Here is a 20,777-nt window from a genome sequence, read left to right as displayed (position 1 = left end):
CACCTCCCTGCTCCTGCTGGCTACGCTATTTCTACTACAGGCCAGGATGCTGTTGGCCTTCTTGGCCACCTGAGCACACTGCCGGCTCACGTTCAGCCGAGCATCGATCAACACTCCCAGGTCCCTTTCCTCTTCACTGTCTTCTAGCCACTCTGCCCCAAGCCTTATTGGTTATTGTGGCCAAAGTGCAAGACCTGGCACTTGGCCTGTTAAACCTCATCCCATAGCCCCCACTCCATGTTCCCCTGAGCCACTTGGGGGCAGGGTGGATGTAGAAGAGGGTGGAAGGGGGAAGGTGATTTTAGTTTGCTTTTAGTATCTCACTGCTCTAGCCTGTTTTAATAGGTAATAAATTATATTAATCTCCCTATGCTGAGTCTGTTTTGCCCGTGATGATAATTGTTGCGTGGTCTCCCTGTCCTTATCTCAACCCTTGAGCCCGTTTTATCGTATTTTCTCCCCCTTTCTGTTTGAGGAGGGCGAGTGAGAGAGTGGTCGTGGTGGAGTTCAGCTGCCCAGCTGGGTAAAACCACCACACGGTGTAGGGAAAATCCCCAAGCACAGCAAGGCCTGGCGTGGTGGTTTTACCGTGCTAGGCAGCTGAACACAACCGCTCTCTCACTCCCCCTCCTTAGATGAGGAGGGGAAGAAGTAAAGGAAAGAACAGCTCACGGGTTGAGATAAGGATGATTTAATTAAAGGAAAAAAAAAAAAAGAAATAATTATTAAGGAAAGATTACTATTAATTAAACGATTTAACTAAACAATTTAACTAAACAATTAACAATTTAACTAAAGGGAAAAAAAAAGGGAAAGGGGAAAAGGGAGGGGGGAAAGGGAAAACTAAACAAAACAAGTAAAGGCTATGTGGAAGTGCAGAGGAAAGAAATGACTCTCTACTTCCCACAAATGAGCGAAGCTTGACCACGTACTTGAAGCAGGGCCTCAACGCACGTAGCCAGTGTTCGGGAGGAGGACAGACGTTTTCACAATGAGAGCCCACCCCTCCCCTCTTCTTCCTTTTTCCACCTTTTATTACTGAGTGTGACATCATATGGTATGGAATATCCCTTTGGTTGGTTTAGGTCAGCTGCCCTGGTGATGTTTCTTTTTCACATTTTTTGCCCACCCCCTAGGACGGTTAGAGAGAGTCCTGATGCTGTGCCAGCACTGCTCAGCAGCAGACACAACACTGGTGTGATACCACTGCTGTTTTAGCTACAAGTGCTAAGTGCACAGCACTGTGTGGGCTGCTGCAGGGAAAGTTAACATCCCAGCCAGACCCAGTACACCTGGCTTGAATAAATGTAGGCACAAGCAAGCACTTGGATGTAAACTCTTTATTGTCCGCTGCCGCCTCAGGCTACTGAGGCTTGAATGGGAGAGGCTTGACACGCACACGTGGGCACCGCGCTCCTCCCTGGACAGGATGCTTTGGAACAGATGGAGGAACGGGCTGCCTGACAAACTGCGGGCCCATGGAAGCGATGGTGCCTGTGGTGCTCTCTGACCTCCGCTGACTGTGGGATTCCCCTGGGGGGGCAGAAGAGCCTGCCATGGGAGCACCTTGCTCAGAGCCTCGCCGGACAGCTTGGAGGAGATCAGGTGGTCTTTGGAGGTGCTCTGAGGGACAGCTCTCCTTCGCTTTGCTTGGCACGGGCTGTTTGGTGACACGCTTTCCCAAGTTCTTCTCCAGGTTCCGTGCAGTCCCAGGCTGACAGCTCTGCTCCGATACAGAGCGCGTCATCCCACTTGCCACCGTTTTGCTGTTTGAAGTGGTGTCTAAGGCCTTGGCTTTCATTTCCCGCTCCATCTTGTCCTTCACTTTTTCAACCACGTTAAGGACAATGGTTCTGGCATAGGCCTGCAGTTCTGTGTGCAGCCGCTGAACTTCGGAGACAGCCTTTTGGGTGCTCTCCCTCACAATCCTGTGACTCAGTCGTGAGACCTCAGCAGTGTCTGGCGCTGGTTGGATCATGGGCAACTTTTCTCTCTGCCTTGCTTCTGGGCTCTGCTCTTCTGACGCTCTTGGTAGTCCCCGCCCTTCCCTCATGCCCTGTCTTAAGAGAGGCACCTGGGATGGCTGTGGCTTCCTGTTAGAGAGGTTGACAGTGGGAAGCGCCAGGATTTCAGAGTATTTGCGGTTGAAGTCTTGCTCAAACCGGGAAGCTACGAAGGATTCCAAAGTGTCGCAGACACTTCCAACAGCTTCTCTGGTGACTTTGTCAAGGGAAGCCTGCGAGGATTCTCCCTCAAAGGCTTCCCTCGATTTCTTTTCTGCCAGCTTCCCCACTTGGAAGGCTGTCCTGGCGACGGGCTGCTCCTTCTGCCTGGCTGCTGGCCTTGGCTCAGATGCACTGGGCGTGCCGGATTCCCAGGACTTCTCAAAGAGCTTCATCACACTCGCCACAACCTTCTTAGCCAGCAGTGCAATTTCCTCCTCTTTATCAAGAGGAGATGTCTCTGAAGGCTCTGCGCTTTTGGCACTTCCACACAGTCTTTCTTGGCTCTTATGGGGAGCCCTCTTTAAGACGCGGGCAGACTGGTCCAGTGCCTGCACCCTCTCAAACACTTGCCGCACCACAGTCCGAGCCATCTCTTCAATTCTCTGGCTTTCTTTAGCAGCCTGTTCTTCCGAGGCAGCTTTGAATACACCGTCTGCGGGGACAGGTGACTTTCTCTCTGACTCAGTCACAGTAGGGATGCACCCAGGGAGCTTGGCATCTTCCCTGCCCAACTCAAGTCCGGAGGGAGCCGCTTTCAGCCTTCTGTACTGGCCAGATTGGAGAAGGTTTCTCCTGCTTTTGCAGGAAGGTGGGCCAGCTGGTTTTTTAGGCTCCAGTGGGCTGGCTTTCTCTCCCATGACCATGTACACATTAGTGGAGGAGCTCTGGCAATAGCTGTCAATCCGTGCCGTCAGTCTGGGGTCAAGTTTCTTCAACTTGGCGAGCTCTTGCTGAAGCTTTTCCTGAAAGGGAACAGCAGGTTTTGGCTCACTCTTGCCTCAGAAATGGCTCGCGTCCCTGCGTGCTGAGGCTTCATGCCGCCCGTGCCAGCGCCCTGCTTCTGCCGTGCAACGAGGGCTGAAGAGAAGGGCTTCCCTCGGGAAAGGGTCGTCCTTTCCCCACGACAACACCTGGCCCCCCAGCACAGCCCTGACATCTGCATTCCCCGCCTCCCTCAGATCCATCAAGGAAAGCCCCAGCCTTCTGTACCGTGCCGCTGACATGTGTCTACCAGCGCTGAGCTTTGCCTACCTCTCCTTGCCTCCTGGTTTTCTCAGCCTCCAGCTTGAGTGTGGTCAGATACTGCCTGTACTCATTGAACTCCTTCAGAGTGCAGACCACCTATAGAGAGACAAGGGCAGAAAGCTCCCAAGAACTGTCGAGGTAGCTGCGCAGTGGCAGGGGAGCAGCTCCTCTCCATCCCCTCCCCGTCCCAGCGGTGGGGACGCTGCCTCCCTCCGAGCCAGGGCCGAGTGGACTCCTCGCTCTGCACCAGACCCCACACCGGCTGCCTCCTCAATGCACAGGCAGCGCACGGCAGCCTGAGAAGAGCAGGAGTGGGCATTGCCAGCAGGGCGCTGGGGTGACGTCTGCTCCCTTGGAAGGCAGCGCAACAGCGCTGTGCCCCCCACCAGCAACAAGCGGCTGCAGCAAGCGCGCTGGGAATCATAGAATCATTAGGGTTGGAAAAGACCTTCAAGATCATCTGGTCCAACCATCAGCCTACTACCAATGTCACCCCCTAAACCATGTCCCTAAGCACCAGGTCCAAGCTTTCCTTAAACACCCCCAGGGACAGTGACTCCACCACTTCCCTGGGCAACTCGTTCCAATGCCTGAGTGCTCCTTCTGAGAAGAAATGTCCCCTCGTTTCCAACCTAAACCTCCCCGGCACAATTTGAGGCCATTCCCTCCAGTCCTGTTCCTAGTCATCTGCAAGAAGAGGCCGACCCCCAGCTCCCCACAAGTTCCTTTCTGGTAGTTGTAGAGAGCGATAAGGTCTCCCCTGAGCCCGTTTTATTGTGGCTACACTATTCCTGATACAGGCCAGGATGCCGTTGGCCTTCTTGGCCACCTGGGCACACTGCCGGCTCATGATGAGGCGAGCATCAATCAGCACCCCCAGATCCTTTTCCTCTGCACAGCTTTTGAGCCACTCTGCCGCAAGCCTGTAGCACTGCATGGGGTTGTTGTGGCCAAAGTGCAGGAACTGGCACTTAGCCATGTTAAACCTCATCCCACTGGCCTCTGCCAGAGGAGACCTGTGCTGGTCAGCGCAACGTCCAAACCTACTTTGCCATCACTGGTGATGTAGCCCTTGCTCTTCAGGCTCTGCAGGTTGTCTTTGCGATTGTAGTAGGCCTGCAGATGCGGGTCGTGCAGGCAGTTGTACTCTGTGCGCAGTAGGCGACAGTATGGATCTCCCAGATTAAATTGAGCAGAAGGCTGGTGAAGCTGGAAGAGAGGTGTTCCAGAGTATGAATGGGGCAGGAGAAAGCAGCAGAGAGACAAAGGCACTTCCAAGCTCCTCATGCACACGGGCTAGCCTTTTCCAACCTCTGAGGTATAGGTTTCTGATTCCTGGCTTACTTCCCGGCTGGACCTTCCTTCTGAAGCCATCAAAAACACCCCCACCAGGCTGAGGGTCCGGCCTGGGCTGGGGAGAGAAGGCCAAACCCCACCAGCAAAGTAGGCATCTTGGGCCACCGGGTAGAAATGCAAGAGCTTTCCATGCCAGAAATGAACCTTCAGATGGAAAACTTCAAGCCCGGTGGTTCACACGTCAGCAATGGAAAATCCACAGAAAACGGCCTCCTCTGGGTTAGGCAGGACTAAGGGGCGGGTAGCCTGCCTCCCTCCTTCCTCTGCCTCCAGGAAGTCTCTGCCTCGGAAGCAGTGCTCCCCCAAGCTGGAGGAAGAGGAGGAGGACACGGCATGCGGTTCCCAAGCAGAGAAGCCTGGGATTTTCTAAATTTCTAAATCTGAGAGGGAAAGCAGGAGAAGGTTGCACCCTCCCCTAAGAGACCCCCAGACTCAATGTTTCTGGCCATGCTGGAAGGCCACCTTGGCCTGGTACCCGGACGCGCTGCCGCCTGCTGCAGGCAGGGCCCCAGCTGCCCGCTTGCCTGGTGCCAGAACCCAGGCTGGCCCTGGTGCTGGCAAGCACGCCCCTGTGGAGAGCCCAGCTGTGGAACACCCTCTCCTGACCTCTGGCCAGTGCAGGCCACTGCTGTTGGCGAGTCCTCCTTTGTCTCCGTGCTGCGGAGCCGGGAGCATCCATCCCTGACTCCTCCACCCGGTTGGGCCAAAGTGCTGTAACTCCCACCGTAGAGCAGGTGGCCACAAGGCCTTCTCGGAATGATGGGGAGGGAGCCCGTGACAGAAGAGACCTTTTCCACCCCTTCCACCCCTTCCTCCTTCTCTTACCTTTTCCCCCAGCTTTGTCCTGCAGAAGACAGGCTTGGTGCCAGGCACTAGAGGGATTTTGACTCCCAGTGGGAGGTCCAGCAGCCCGCTGCCTCTTTCTCCAAGTTGCCATCTGGGCTGGAACTAGAAAGACAGGGACACTCAGACACTCAGGCACTCCAATCCCTTGTGCAGCCCACCCCCGCACCCCCTTGCAGCTCTCTTCCCACTTGCTAGCAATACGCCGGGATGGGCAGAGAGAGGCACGGCTCCCTGCGAGCCTTCTGCGGCCTGACCAGGTTTAGATCCCTCCCAGCTTCCTGGGAGCCTCCTCTGGCCCCAGAGCAGTCCCGCACGCCCCGGGCTCCTGCTCTGAGCCCTCTCCTCGGGCACAGTGCTCACCTCTCTGCTCTTGCCAGCTATGCACAGCAGTGCGTCTGGGTTTTGGAAACCAGCAGTGAGATGCTGCTCCATGGCTCCTTCCAAGAGCTCTGTGGGAGCTGCGACCCTCTGCTAGCACCTCTCACTCCAGAGGCAGACAGCTGCAACTGTCCCAGGCGGTCTCCCAGCAAGCGGCTTCATAGAGCGCTCAAGCATTGTTACATCATCGCGTTGCCATGCCGCCACCTACGCCATGGCTACCTGCAGGCCCTTCTGGTCACACTGGTGGGCAAGCCACTCCAGCCGAGCCTGCTTTGAGCAGGGCGCCTGGACTAGGTTGTTTCCACCAGCCCCTTCCCACCCCAACTCTTCTGTCATTCTTGGAAGGAAAGCTGTCATCCTTGCTAACTGGTGAGAAATGTGCAGATTTTCCACACCAGAAATGCTTGCTTCTTGGCTGAATGTTCAGTGATGGAGCCTTCAGCAGCTCTGTGAGACAGTTTTGGCGGCAGGTCGTGTCTTCACCTATTGCCCTGATTTTCTCTGGCAAAAGGCCTGTGGAACCTGGCTGCTGCCTGCAGCTGCTGGGCTTCCCACTCCCCTTGGCCCTCCCTTCTGCCATACGTCTCCTTTGGGCTCTCCCCATCCCTCCTGTGAGGCGACAGGCAATGCAGGAGGCTTTGCAGCAGTGCGCAAGGGCTTCTCGCCACCGCTCCTAGCTTTTCCCTCTGTCCTGCTGCCTCTTCCCTCCTACCTGTTTCTTCTGCTCCCGTGTGGCTTTTTTCACGGCTTTTTAACCGGTGCTGTTTAACATCAGCCCCCACTCCATGTTCCCCTGAACATGGAACAACTGTTCCCCTGAACAGCTCAAGTTCCAGGGCCTCGATGTCCTTCTTGTACTGAGGGGCCCAAAACTCAACAACAGTACTCGAGGTGCGGTCTCACCAAAGCTGAGTATGGGGGGATGATCACCTCCCTGCTCCTGCTGGCTATGCTATTTCTACTACAGGCCAGGATGCTGTTGGCCTTCTTGGCCACCTGAGCACACTGCCGGCTCACGTTCAGCCGAGCATCGATCAACACTCCCAGGTCCCTTTCCTCTTCACTGTCTTCTAGCCACTCTGCCCCAAGCCTTATTGGTTATTGTGGCCAAAGTGCAAGACCTGGCACTTGGCCTGTTAAACCTCATCCCATAGCCCCCACTCCATGTTCCCCTGAGCCACTTGGGGGCAGGGTGGATGTAGAAGAGGGTGGAAGGGGGAAGGTGATTTTAGTTTGCTTTTAGTATCTCACTGCTCTAGCCTGTTTTAATAGGTAATAAATTATATTAATCTCCCCATGCTGAGTCTGTTTTGCCCGTGATGATAATTGTTGCGTGGTCTCCCTGTCCTTATCTCAACCCTTGAGCCCGTTTTATCATATTTTCTCCCCCTTTCTGTTTGAGGAGGGCGAGTGAGAGAGTGGTCGTGGTGGAGTTCAGCTGCCCAGCTGGGTAAAACCACCACACGGTGTAGGGAAAATCCCCAAGCACAGCAAGGCCTGGCGTGGTGGTTTTACCGTGCTAGGCAGCTGAACACAACCGCTCTCTCACTCCCCCTCCTTAGATGAGGAGGGGAAGAAGTAAAGGAAAGAACAGCTCACGGGTTGAGATAAGGATGATTTAATTAAAGGAAAAAAAAAAAAAAAAAGAAATAATTATTAAGGAAAGATTACTATTAATTAAACGATATAACTAAACAATTTAACTAAACAATTAACAATTTAACTAAAGGGGAAAAAAAAAAAGGGAAAGGGGAAAAGGGAGGGGGGAAAGGGAAAACTAAACAAAACAAGTAAAGGCTATGTGGAAGTGCAGAGGAAAGAAATGACTCTCTACTTCCCACAAATGAGCGATGCTTGACCACGTACTTGAAGCAGGGCCTCAACGCACGTAGCCAGTGTTCGGGAGGAGGACAGACGTTTTCACAATGAGAGCCCACCCCTCCCCTCTTCTTCCTTTTTCCACCTTTTATTACTGAGTGTGACATCATATGGTATGGAATATCCCTTTGGTTGGTTTAGGTCAGCTGCCCTGGTGATGTTTCTTTTTCACATTTTTTGCCCACCCCCTAGGACGGTTAGAGAGAGTCCTGATGCTGTGCCAGCACTGCTCAGCAGCAGACACAACACTGGTGTGATACCACTGCTGTTTTAGCTACAAGTGCAGAGCACGGCACTGTGTGGGCTGCTGCAGGGAAAGTTAACATCCCAGCCAGACCCAGTACACCTGGCTTGAATAAATGTAGGCACAAGCAAGCACTTGGATGTAAACTCTTTATTGTCCGCTGCCGCCTCAGGCTACTGAGGCTTGAATGGGAGAGGCTTGACACGCACACGTAGGCACCGCGCTCCTCCCTGGACAGGGTGCTTTGGAACAGATGGAGGAACGGGCTGCCTGACAAACTGCGGGCCCATGGAAGCGATGGTGCCTGTGGTGCTCTCTGACCTCCGCTGACTGTGGGATTCCCCTGGGGGGGCAGAAGAGCCTGCCATGGGAGCACCTTGCTCAGAGCCTCGCCGGACAGCTTGGAGGAGATCAGGTGGTCTTTGGAGGTGCTCTGAGGGACAGCTCTCCTTCCCTTTGCTTGGCACGGGCTGTTTGGTGACACGCTTTCCCAAGTTCTTCTCCAGGTTCCGTGCAGTCCCAGGCTGACAGCTCTGCTCCGATACAGAGCGCGTCATCCCACTTGCCACCGTTTTGCTGTTTGAAGTGGTGTCTAAGGCCTTGGCTTTCATTTCCCGCTCCATCTTGTCCTTCACTTTTTCAACCACGTTAAGGACAATGGTTCTGGCATAGGCCTGCAGTTCTGTGTGCAGCCGCTGAACTTCGGAGACAGCCTTTTGGGTGCTCTCCCTCACAATCCTGTGACTCAGTCGTGAGACCTCAGCAGTGTCTGGCGCTGGTTGGATCATGGGCAACTTTTCTCTCTGCCTTGCTTCTGGGCTCTGCTCTTCTGACGCTCTTGGTAGTCCCCGCCCTTCCCTCATGCCCTGTCTTAAGAGAGGCACCTGGGATGGCTGTGGCTTCCTGTTAGAGAGGTTGACAGTGGGAAGCGCCAGGATTTCAGAGTATTTGCGGTTGAAGTCTTGCTCAAACCGGGAAGCTACGAAGGATTCCAAAGTGTCGCAGACACTTCCAACAGCTTCTCTGGTGACTTTGTCAAGGGAAGCCTGCGAGGATTCTCCCTCAAAGGCTTCCCTCGATTTCTTTTCTGCCAGCTTCCCCACTTGGAAGGCTGTCCTGGCGACGGGCTGCTCCTTCTGCCTGGCTGCTGGCCTTGGCTCAGATGCACTGGGCGTGCCGGATTCCCAGGACTTCTCAAAGAGCTTCATCACACTCGCCACAACCTTCTTAGCCAGCAGTGCAATTTCCTCCTCTTTATCAAGAGGAGATGTCTCTGAAGGCTCTGCGCTTTTGGCACTTCCACACAGTCTTTCTTGGCTCTTATGGGGAGCCCTCTTTAAGACGCGGGCAGACTGGTCCAGTGCCTGCACCCTCTCAAACACTTGCCGCACCACAGTCCGAGCCATCTCTTCAATTCTCTGGCTTTCTTTAGCAGCCTGTTCTTCCGAGGCAGCTTTGAATACACCGTCTGCGGGGACGGGTGACTTTCTCTCTGACACAGTCACAGTAGGGATGCACCCAGGGAGCTTGGCATCTTCCCTGCCCAACTCAAGTCCGGAGGGAGCCGCTTTCAGCCTTCTGTACTGGCCAGATTGGAGAAGGTTTCTTCTGCTTTTGCAGGAAGGTGGGCCAGCTGGTTTTTTAGGCTCCAGTGGGCTGGCTTTCTCTCCCATGACCATGTACACATCAGTGGAGGAGCGCTGGCAAGAGCTGTCAATCCGTGCTGTCAGTCTGGGGTCAAGTTTCTTCAACTTGGCGAGCTCTTGCTGAAGCTTTTCCTGAAAGGGAACAGCAGGTTTTGGCTCACTCTTGCCTCAGAAATGGCTCGCGTCCCTGCGTGCTGAGGCTTCATGCCGCCCGTGCCAGCGCCCTGCTTCTGCCGTGCAACGAGGGCTGAAGAGAAGGGCTTCCCTCGGGAAAGGGTCGTCCTTTCCCCACGACAACACCTGGCCCCCCAGCACAGCCCTGACATCTGCATTCCCCGCCTCCCTCAGATCCATCAAGGAAAGCCCCAGCCTTCTGTACCGTGCCGCTGACATGTGTCTACCAGCGCTGAGCTTTGCCTACCTCTCCTTGCCTCCTGGTTTTCTCAGCCTCCAGCTTGAGTGTGGTCAGATACTGCCTGTACTCATTGAACTCCTTCAGAGTGCAGACCACCTATGGAGAGACAAGGGCAGAAAGCTCCCAAGAACTGTCGAGGTAGCTGCGCAGTGGCAGGGGAGCAGCTCCTCTCCATCCCCTCCCCGTCCCAGCGGTGGGGACGCTGCCTCCCTCCGAGCCAGGGCCGAGTGGACTCCTCGCTCTGCACCAGACCCCACACCGGCTGCCTCCTCAATGCACAGGCAGCGCACGGCAGCCTGAGAAGAGCAGGAGTGGGCATTGCCAGCAGGGCGCTGGGGTGACGTCTGCTCCCTTGGAAGGCAGCGCAACAGCCCTGTGCCCCCCACCAGCAACAAGCGGCTGCAGCAAGCGCGCTGGGAATCATAGAATCATTAGGGTTGGAAAAGACCTTCAAGATCATCTGGTCCAACCATCAGCCTACTACCAATGTCACCCCCTAAACCATGTCCCTAAGCACCAGGTCCAAGCTTTCCTTAAACACCCCCAGGGACAGTGACTCCACCACTTCCCTGGGCAACTCGTTCCAATGCCTGACTGCTCTTTCTGAGAAGAAATGTCCCCTCGTTTCCAACCTAAACCTCCCCGGCACAATTTGAGGCCATTCCCTCTAGTCCTGTTCCTAGTCATCTGCAAGAAGAGGCCGACCCCCAGCTCCCCACGAGTTCCTTTCTGGTAGTTGTAGAGAGCGATAAGGTCTCCCCTGTGCCTCCTCTTCTCCTGACTAAACAATCCCAGTTCCCTCAGCCGCTCCTCAAAGGACTTTTGTTCCAGGCCCTTCACCAGCTTCGTAGTCCTTCTCTGGACAAGCTCCAGGGCCTCGATGTCCTTCTTATACTGAGGGGCCCAAAACTCAACACAGTACTCGAGGTGCAGCCTCACCAGAGCAGAGTACAGGGGGGGACGATCACCTCCCTGGCCCTGCTGGCTACACTATTCCTGATACAGGCCAGGATGCCGTTGGCCTTCTTGGCCACCTGGGCACACTGCCGGCTCATGATGAGGCGAGCATCAATCAGCACCCCCAGATCCTTTTCCTCTGCACAGCTTTTGAGCCACTCTGCCATGCAAGCCTGTAGCACTGCATGGGGTTGTTGTGGCCAAAGTGCAGGAACTGGCACTTAGCCATGTTAAACCTCATCCCACTGGCCTCTGCCAGAGGAGACCTGTGCTGGTCAGCGCAACGTCCAAACCTACTTTGCCATCACTGGTGATGTAGCCCTTGCTCTTCAGGCTCTGCAGGTTGTCTTTGCGATTGTAGTAGGCCTGCAGATGCGGGTCGTGCAGGCAGTTGTACTCTGTGCGCAGTAGGCGACAGTACGGATCTCCCAGATTAAATTGAGCAGAAGGCTGGTGAAGCTGGAAGAGAGGTGTTCCAGAGTATGAATGGGGCAGGAGAAAGCAGCAGAGAGACAAAGGCACTTCCAAGCTCCTCATGCACACGGGCTAGCCTTTTCCAACCTCTGAGGTATAGGTTTCTGATTCCTGGCTTACTTCCCGGCTGGACCTTCCTTCTGAAGCCATCAAAAACACCCCCACCAGGCTGAGGGTCCGGCCTGGGCTGGGGAGAGAAGGCCAAACCCCACCAGCAAAGTAGGCATCTTGGGCCACCGGGTAGAAATGCAAGAGCTTTCCATGCCAGAAATGAACCTTCAGATGGAAAACTTCAAGCCCGGTGGTTCACACGTCAACAATGGAAATTCCACAGAAAACGGCCTCCTCTGGGTTAGGCAGGGCTAAGGGGCGGGTAGCCTGCCTCCCTCCTTCCTCTGCCTCCAGGAAGTCTCTGCCTCGGAAGCAGTGCTCCCCCAAGCTGGAGGAAGAGGAGGAGGACACGGCATGCGGTTCCCAAGCAGAGAAGCCTGGGATTTTCTAAATTTCTAAATCTGAGAGGGAAAGCAGGAGAAGGTTGCACCCTCCCCTAAGAGACCCCCAGACTCAATGTTTCTGGCCATGCTGGAAGGCCACCTTGGCCTGGTACCCGGACGCGCTGCCGCCTGCTGCAGGCAGGGCCCCAGCTGCCCGCTTGCCTGGTGCCAGAACCCAGGCTGGCCCTGGTGCTGGCAAGCACGCCCCTGTGGAGAGCCCAGCTGTGGAACACCCTCTCCTGACCTCTGGCCAGTGCAGGCCACTGCTGTTGGCGAGTCCTCCTTTGTCTCCGTGCTGCGGAGCCGGGAGCATCCATCCCTGACTCCTCCACCCGGCTGGGCCAAAGTGCTGTAACTCCCACCGTAGAGCAGGTGGCCACAAGGCCTTCTCGGAATGATGGGGAGGGAGCCCGTGACAGAAGAGACCTTTTCCACCCCTTCCACCCCTTCCTCCTTCTCTTACCTTTTCCCCCAGCTTTGTCCTGCAGAAGACAGGCTTGGTGCCAGGCACTAGAGGGATTTTGACTCCCAGTGGGAGGTCCAGCAGCCCGCTGCCTCTTTCTCCAAGTTGCCATCTGGGCTGGAACTAGAAAGACAGGGACACTCAGACACTCAGGCACTCCAATCCCTTGTGCAGCCCACCCCCGCACCCCCTTGCAGCTCTCTTCCCACTTGCTAGCAATACGCCGGGATGGGCAGAGAGAGGCACGGCTCCCTGCGAGCCTTCTGCGGCCTGACCAGGTTTAGATCCCTCCCAGCTTCCTGGGAGCCTCCTCTGGCCCCAGAGCAGTCCCGCACGCCCCGGGCTCCTGCTCTGAGCCCTCTCCTCGGGCACAGTGCTCACCTCTCTGCTCTTGCCAGCGATGCACAGCAGTGCGTCTGGGTTTTGGAAACCAGCAGTGAGATGCTGCTCCATGGCTCCTTCCAAGAGCTCTGTGGGAGCTGCGACCCTCTGCTAGCACCTCTCACTCCAGAGGCAGACAGCTGCAACTGTCCCAGGCGGTCTCCCAGCAAGCGGCTTTATAGAGCGCTCAAGCATTGTTACATCATCGCGTTGCCATGCCGCCACCTACGCCATGGCTACCTGCAGGCCCTTCTGGTCACACTGGTGGGCAAGCCACTCCAGCCGAGCCTGCTTTGAGCAGGGCGCCTGGACTAGGTTGTTTCCACCAGCCCCTTCCCACCCCAACTCTTCTGTCATTCTTGGAAGGAAAGCTGTCATCCTTGCTAACTGGTGAGAAATGTGCAGATTTTCCACACCAGAAATGCTTGCTTCTTGGCTGAATGTTCAGTGACGGAGCCTTCAGCAGCTCTGTGAGACAGTTTTGGCGGCAGGTCGTCTCTTCACCTATTGCCCTGATTTTCTCTGGCAAAAGGCCTGTGGAACCTGGCTGCTGCCTGCAGCTGCTGGGCTTCCCACTCCCCTTGGCCCTCCCTTCTGCCATACGTCTCCTTTGGGCTCTCCCCATCCCTCCTGTGAGGCGACAGGCAATGCAGGAGGCTTTGCAGCAGTGCGCAAGGGCTTCTCGCCACCGCTCCTAGCTTTTCCCTCTGTCCTGCTGCCTCTTCCCTCCTACCTGTTTCTTCTGCTCCCGTGTGGCTTTTTCACGGCCGCAGTCCCCAAGAGGCACCGCTGCCACCATGGAGAGCCTCCTGCCCAGAGTGCCTTCTCTGGCCTCACTTCTGCAGCGTCCCCTTCCACAGGCCTCCTGCTGTGTCTTCGCTGTCCCCTCCTGTGTCTGCCTCCCTCTGAGTGCCCTCCTGGCCCGGCCCACGTGTCCTCACATTTCTCCTCCTGCCTGCTGCCCGAGCCGCTGCCACCCGTTGTCACACAGGAGAGAGCAGCGGCGCCAGGGGCTCCTCTGGTCGCTCTCAGCTCTGGCTCCACAGGCAGCCCTTGCTGAGCCGGCTGGAACTGTCTGGGACTGGCCCCCATGCCTCCAGGCCTACCCCCCTCCGACGGCCACACAGACAGGCCCAAAGCCACCCGCTAGGCCCAAGCCACCCCCCGGCTTCCTCCCGTAAAGGGCACAGTTGGTGCTGGGTCACCGGTTGCAGCTGTGCCGCTCACATCTGCTTTGAATTCCAACCTCTTTCTCCATTTCCACCAACTTTCTTCCCCTCTTTCCTTTCTGTTACCTGTTCCTGTGGCTGTTTCCTGCAAGCAACAGGGCAGGAGCCGGGCTGCTGGCTCCTGCTGTGCTCACTTTCTACCTCTCCCTCTTATTGAGACCCCTTTCCACCCCTTGTTCCTTCTTTTTTCTCGTTCGTTCCTTTTTTGCCTGCTCTGCAAGATAGGCTTGGTGCTATGGTTCTGGCTGCTGCTACTTCTGGATTATTAAGTAGGGAAAGGGTTAGGGCTGTTAGTGTTTGGAGAGAGAGAAAGCACAGAGTCCTGTTGAGTCCGGGATTGTTTAAAGGTCTCTGTGGCAAGAGAGATTGACTTTAGTCACAGGGTGGATTGTGGTGGTGCAGCGCTCTCCATGTCAGCACTGCACTGCACTGCAATAACCATACCTACTTTATAACTCTCCTTGAGTTGTAAAGTTTGTTTCCGTGCGTCAGTTTGGCACCACAGATGGGACCCTCTTTGTCCAGCTGCAGGACCCACTGAGGACCGGACTCCTAGAGATTTCCCCAAGAAATTTCCCTGAGATTTCTTGGGAGGACTCCCCTTCTCAACCAGATCGCTGCAGAGGTAGACAAGGACCATGACTGGTGGACGAGATATGTTTTAATGGAGTAAGGGGATACCTGTAAGTCGTGAGGAGATGTCCTACATAAGTTAAAGAGTCTGTGTACTCACCCCGGCGCAATGCTCAAGCTTGGGTAGGTGTTTGTGGCAATCTGGGATCCATTGTTTTGGTAACTGTGTATGTAAAGAACACTCTACGTTTGGTTTTGTACTACTAGTCACTGGGAGTCCCCGTGATTTGGTCAGTGCTTTGTTTTGTAGACATTTAATTAATTATGGATTGATAATATGAATTAATGATAATGATATATGATAATATGAATTATATGATAATATGAATATATGATAATATGAATTAATGGATCACAATTTATACTGGGAAATTTGTTGTAATAAGTGATACTATTTGTAATAGTGATTGCTGTTTTGTGTTGCTTGAGTGAAAGGTGCAAGAGGCCTCTTTGACTGCATGATTGTGCTGTGTGAATGAGACACAGCATTGCTGCCAAGCCAGTGTGGAGTTCCAATCCGCGGTTCCATATCCTCCGCGAGAGGAACGGCCAGAGACGAATGAAGCAGATGACAGATCGTAAAGAAGTGCTGTTTTATCCAAGTGTTGACTGGTGGTGCCCAATACACAGGCCCAACGGTTTAACTTGTAATCCTATTTTTGTTCTTAAATGTTTTGAGTGTGACAAGGAGGAAGGCGGGAGCATTATCTAAGTAACAGTTTAGAAGTTCTGGTATATTCGCTGTGGAACTACCACCCCGTTATATAATTTACTGTGGGTCAAGTTTTACTCTTGTCAACTTAATCGGGAAGTGCTTATTAATTAGGAAAACATAAATATGGGTAATAGGGATGTGGAATTGTAAAAAGGAGCCCCTTAGGCTGAATGTTTCTCTGCGAGACAGGCTTGATGCCATGGTTCTGGCTGCTGCTACTTCTGGGGCTACTGCCCTGACCTGCCAGGCCTTTCCCCTCCCTGTACGCAGCTCCTGCCCCTGCAGGCAGTCATGAGGGGAAAAGAGGCTAAGCGGGGCTCACAGGGCCATACAGAATGGCAAAGGGAGGGCTCTGGGTGGCACCCAAAGGCCCACGGAGGGCCATAGCTGGCACTTGGAAGCATCCAGAGGTCTCACGGTAGGCAGTGAAAGGCAGACGGAGGCCTCTGGGCAGCACCAAAGGTCTGCTAGAGCTGTGGTCAAGCGCAGGGCCCTAGGAGACATGCAAAGAGCAGTGGAGGGCCTTGGGGTCACCAAAAGGCAAACAGCGCCCCTTAGCTGTCCCAAAAGGCCCAAGGAGGGCCCAGGGAAGGACAAGGCAATCAGAGAGGCCTCAAGGAGGCAAGAGGGTAAGCGGAATCCTCTGGGAAATAGGACTGAAAACCTGAAGGTCTGAAAACATGTCAGGCAACCAAAAGACACAGTGAGAGGCCTGGGTGGGAACCCAAAAAAGGCCAGGCTCTGTTTCCCGTCAACAATTTGACTTGTCTCCTTGTGGGACTGAAGGTCTCCCTTCCGCAGGGGATGCTTCATGGGAGAGTGTCAAAGGCCAAGCCCGTGCCATGGCTGCGTGGAGAATTCCCATGAGAGGGGGGGACTGCTCCCACCGCTTGCCTTTGTGTGAGCACTGGCACGGGCAGACCTTCTGGGGGAGCTTGGTCTCAGGAGAAGGAGCCCTGCAAGAAGGGTCTCAACATTGTCCTCGACACCTGGTAAACACCAGGCTTCCTAGACCTGGTCCGGCCCCTTCCTTAGCCCAGCTGCAACACTTGACGCGACAAGGAAGGCTAAAGCCCACCTAGAGATGAGGCTTGCAAAAGAGATAAAAGATAATAAGAAGGTTTTTTTTAAGTATGTAAACAGTAAAAGGAAGAGTAGGGATAATGTGGGTCCTTTGCTGAACGAGGTAGGTGTCCTGGTAACGGGAGACGCCGAGAAGGTGAAGATACTGAATGCTTTCTTTGCTTCAGTCTTTGCTTCAAGGACTCCCCCCCAGGACTCCTCGACCCTGGCGGGAGGATAAAGGGTCTGGGAAATGGAGGGCTCCCCCCTGGTTGACGAGAGAGTGCTTCGGGAGCGTCTGAGTGGGCGCAACGCACACAAATCCATGGGTCCCGATGGGATGCATCCACGTGTGCTAAGGGAGTTGGCAGAGGTGATCGCCGAACTGCTCTCTATCATCTTTGAAAGGTCCTGGAGAACAGGAGAGGTGCCTGAAGACTGGAGGATAGCCACTGTCACTCCAGTCTTCAAGAAGGGCAAGAAGGAGGATCCGGGAAACTACAGGCCAGTCAGTCTCACCTCTGTCCCTGGAAAGGTGTTGGAACAGTTTGTTCTGGATGCCATCTCCAAGCAATTGGAAGAGAAGAATGTTATGAGGAGTAGTCAGCATGGATTCACCAAGGGGAAGTCATGCTCGACCAACCTCATTGCCTTCTATGATGGCATCACCAGCTGGTAGATGGGGGGAGAGCAGTGGATGTCATCTACCTTGACTTTAGCAAGGCTTTCAATACTGTCTCCCATGACATCCTGATAGCGAAGCTGAGAAAGTGTGGGATAGAGGAGTGGACAGTAAGGAGTGGGTTGAGAACTGGCTGACTGGCTGAGCTCAGAGGGTGGTGATCGGCGGCACAGAGTCCGGCTGGAGACCTGTGACTAGCGGTGTTCCCCAGGGGTCAGTGCTGGGTCCGGTCTTGTTCAACATCTTCATCGACGACTTTGATGAGGGAATAGTATCTGCCCTCAGCAAGTACGCCGATGACACAAAGCTGGGAGGAGTGGCCGACACGCCAGAAGGCTGTGCTGCCATTCAGCGAGACCTGGACAAGCTACAAAGATGGGCAGGAAGAGACCAAATGAGGTTTAATAAGAGCAAGTGTAGAGTCCTGCACCTGGGAAGGAACAACCGGACATATCAGTACAGGCTGGGGGACGACCTCCTGGAGAGGAGCTCTGAGAAGGACCTGGGGGTTCTAGTGGACGACAGGTTGACCATGGGCCAGCAGTGTGCCCTCGTGGCCAAGAGGGCCGATGGGATCCTGGCATGCATTAAAAGGAGCGTGGCCAGCAGGTCATGGGAGGTGATCCTCCCCCTCTACTCTGCCCTGGTCAGGCCTCACCTGGAGTACTGTGTCCAGTTCTGGGCTCCCCGCTACAAAAAAGACAGGGATCTCCTGGAAAGAGTCCAGTGGAGGGCCACAAAGATGATACGGGGCCTGGAGCATCTTCCCTACGAGGAAAGGCTGAGAGACCTGGGTCTGTTCAGCCTGGAGAAGAGAAGACTGAGAGGGGATCTCATCAAAGTGTATAAATACCTGAGGTGTGGGAGACAGAGGGATTTGGCCAACCTCTTTTCAGTGGTTTGTGGGGACAGGACAAGGGGTAATGGCCACAAGATAGAGCACAGGAAGTTCCGCACCAACATGCAAAAGAACTTCTTCACAGTGAGGGTGACGGAGCACTGGTACAGGCTGCCCAGGGAGGTTGTGGAGTCTCCTCCTCTGGAGATATTCAAGGCCCGTCTGGACACCTACCTGGGCAGCCTGCTCTAAGGAACCTGTTTTTGCGGGGGGGTTGGACCTGATGATCTCTCGAGGTCCCTTCCAACCCCTTCAGTTCTGTGATTCTGTGATTTTGTGACTTCATCAAGGAGCAGAACTGCTGGCTCCTTCTCCCCTCCCTAGTTCGGATTGCCTGTTACATTGGCCCATAGTGCTCTAGCCACACAGCCCAAGTTGCAGAAGGCAAAGGCAGGGTCTGGGAGAATGAAGAGCCGCCCACTGTAGGAGAAGATCATGTGCGAGACCATCTAAGGAACCTGAAGGTGCGCAAGTCCATGGGACCAGATGAGAGGCATCCGTGGGTCCTGAGGGAGCTGGTGGATAACGTTGCTAAGCCACTGTTCATCATATTTGAGCAGCAGTGGCGGCCTGGGGCAGTTCCAGCTGCCTGGCAAATCTGGTGGCCTTCTACGATGGGGGTACAGCCTCGGTGCATAGGGGAAGAGCAACTGATGTCATCTACTTGGATGTGCGCAAAGCATTTGATACTGTCCCATACAACATCCTTGTCTCTAAATTGGAGAGACATGGATTTGATGGATGGACCACTTGGTGGGTAAGGAACTGGCTGGCTGGTCACACTCAAAGAGTTGCGGTCAATGGCTCGATATCCAGGTGGAGACCAGTGACGAGTGGCCCTCCTCAGGGGTCGTTTCTGGGACCGGTGCTGTTTAACATCTTTGTCGTTGACAAGGACAGTGGGATGGAGTGCACCCTCAGCACGTTTGTTGATGACACCAAGCTGTGTGGTGCGGTCAACACGCTGGAGGGAAGCGATGCCATCCAGACGGACCTGGACAGGCTTGAGAGGATGTTGGAGCAGGTCTTCCTCATGTAGCCCAGGGTGTACCATGGCAGAGCAGATCTCCACACTGCAGCCCGTGCAGGAGCCCACGGTGGAGCAGGTGGATGTGGCCTGAAGGAGGCTGTGGCCTATGGAGAGCCCCAGTTGGTGCAGACTCCAGGCTGGAGCTGCAGCCCGTGGAGAGGAGCCCACACAGGAGCTGGTGATCTTGCAGGAGCTGCTGCCCGTGGGGCACCTGTCTTGCTTCGTGGACCCCGTGGTATGGACCTGTATTGGAGCAGTTCTTGAAAAGATGCAGCCTGTGGGAAGCCCACGCAGGATCAGTTCAGGAAGGACAGCATCCCGTGGGAGGGACCCCTCATTGGAGCAGGGGTAGAGAGTGACCATGTAGGAGCATGGGAGGTGAACCGTTAAGGACTGACTGCAGCCCCCACTCCATGTTCCCCTGAACATGGAACAACTGTTCCCCTGAACAGCTCAAGTTCCAGGGCCTCAATGTCCTTCTTGTACTGAGGGGCCCAAAACTCAACAACAGTACTCGAGGTGCGGTCTCACCAAAGCTGAGTATGGGGGGATGATCACCTCCCTGCTCCTGCTGGCTACGCTATTTCTACTACAGGCCAGGGTGCTGTTGGCCTTCTTGGCCACCTGAGCACACTGCCGGCTCACGTTCAGCCGAGCATCGATCAACACTCCCAGGTCCCTTTCCTCTTCACTGTCTTCTAGCCACTCTGCCCCAAGCCTTATTGGTTATTGTGGCCAAAGTGCAAGACCTGGCACTTGGCCTGTTAAACCTCATCCCAGAGCCCCCACTCCATGTTCCCCTGAGCCACTTGGGGGCAGGGTGGATGTAGAAGAGGGTGGAAGGGGGAAGGTGATTTTAGTTTGCTTTTAGTATCTCACTGCTCTAGCCTGTTTTAATAGGTAATAAATTATATTAATCTCCCTATGCTGAGTCTGTTTTGCCCGTGATGATAATTGTTGCGTGGTCTCCCTGTCCTTATCTCAACCCTTGAGCCCGTTTTATCGTATTTTCTCCCCCTTTCTGTTTGAGGAGGGCGAGTGAGAGAGTGGTCGTGGTGGAGTTCAGCTGCCCAGCTGGGTAAAACCACCACACGGTGTAGGGAAAATCCCCAAGCACAGCAAGGCCTGGCGTGGTGGTTTTACCGTGCTAGGCAGCTGAACACAACCGCTCTCTCACTCCCCCTCCTTAGATGAGGAGGGGAAGAAGTAAAGGAAAGAACAGCTCACGGGTTGAGATAAGGATGATATAATTAAAGGAAAAAAAAAAAAAGAAATAATTATTAAGGAAAGATTACTATTAATTAAACGATTTAACTAAAAATTTAACTAAACAATTAACAATTTAACTAAAGGGGAAAAAAAAAAAAGGGAAAGGGGAAAAAGGGAGGGGGGAAAGGGAAAACTAAACAAAACAAGTAAAGGCTATGTGGAAGTGCAGAGGAAAGAAATGACTCTCTACTTCCCACAAATGAGCGATGCTTGACCACGTACTTGAAGCAGGGCCTCAACGCACGTAGCCAGTGTTCGTGAGGAGGACAGACGTTTTCACAATGAGAGCCCACCCCTCCCCTCTTCTTCCTTTTTCCACCTTTTATTACTGAGTGTGACATCATATGGTATGGAATATCCCTTTGGTTGGTTTAGGTCAGCTGCCCTGGTGATGTTTCTTTTTCACATTTTTTGCCCACCCCCTAGGACGGTTAGAGAGAGTCCTGATGCTGTGCCAGCACTGCTCAGCAGCA

The 20,777-nt window shown here is 54.4% G+C and overlaps 2 protein-coding genes across 2 annotated transcripts; both read right to left on the bottom strand.

The window, feature by feature from the left end:
- Window positions 1-669: 669 nt before the first annotated feature.
- On the bottom strand, window positions 670-7,410 carry LOC125179813 (titin homolog). The gene is made up of 5 exons (XM_048046354.2): window positions 5,814-7,410; window positions 5,433-5,555; window positions 4,299-4,460; window positions 3,258-3,347; window positions 670-2,968 (listed from the first exon to the last, which is right to left on the bottom strand). The coding sequence occupies exons 1-5, from the start codon at window positions 5,883-5,885 to the stop codon at window positions 1,364-1,366; spliced, it is 2,052 nt and encodes a 683-aa protein (XP_047902311.2). The 5' UTR covers window positions 5,886-7,410; the 3' UTR covers window positions 670-1,363.
- A 700-nt stretch (window positions 7,411-8,110) lies between these two features.
- LOC136786507 (nucleoprotein TPR-like) lies at window positions 8,111-14,547 on the bottom strand. Its single transcript, XM_066978445.1, has 5 exons — window positions 12,787-14,547; window positions 12,406-12,528; window positions 11,272-11,433; window positions 10,024-10,113; window positions 8,111-9,734 (listed from the first exon to the last, which is right to left on the bottom strand). Exons 1-5 carry the CDS (start codon window positions 12,856-12,858, stop codon window positions 8,130-8,132), a joined length of 2,052 nt encoding a protein of 683 aa, XP_066834546.1. The 5' UTR covers window positions 12,859-14,547; the 3' UTR covers window positions 8,111-8,129.
- Between the last annotated feature and the right edge of the window lie 6,230 nt (window positions 14,548-20,777).

The sequence above is a fragment of the Anser cygnoides genome, chromosome 16 (genome assembly GCF_040182565.1).
Source record: "Anser cygnoides isolate HZ-2024a breed goose chromosome 16, Taihu_goose_T2T_genome, whole genome shotgun sequence".
Classification (NCBI taxonomy): domain Eukaryota; kingdom Metazoa; phylum Chordata; class Aves; order Anseriformes; family Anatidae; genus Anser; species Anser cygnoides.
This window is presented reverse-complemented; position numbering and strand designations above follow the sequence as displayed.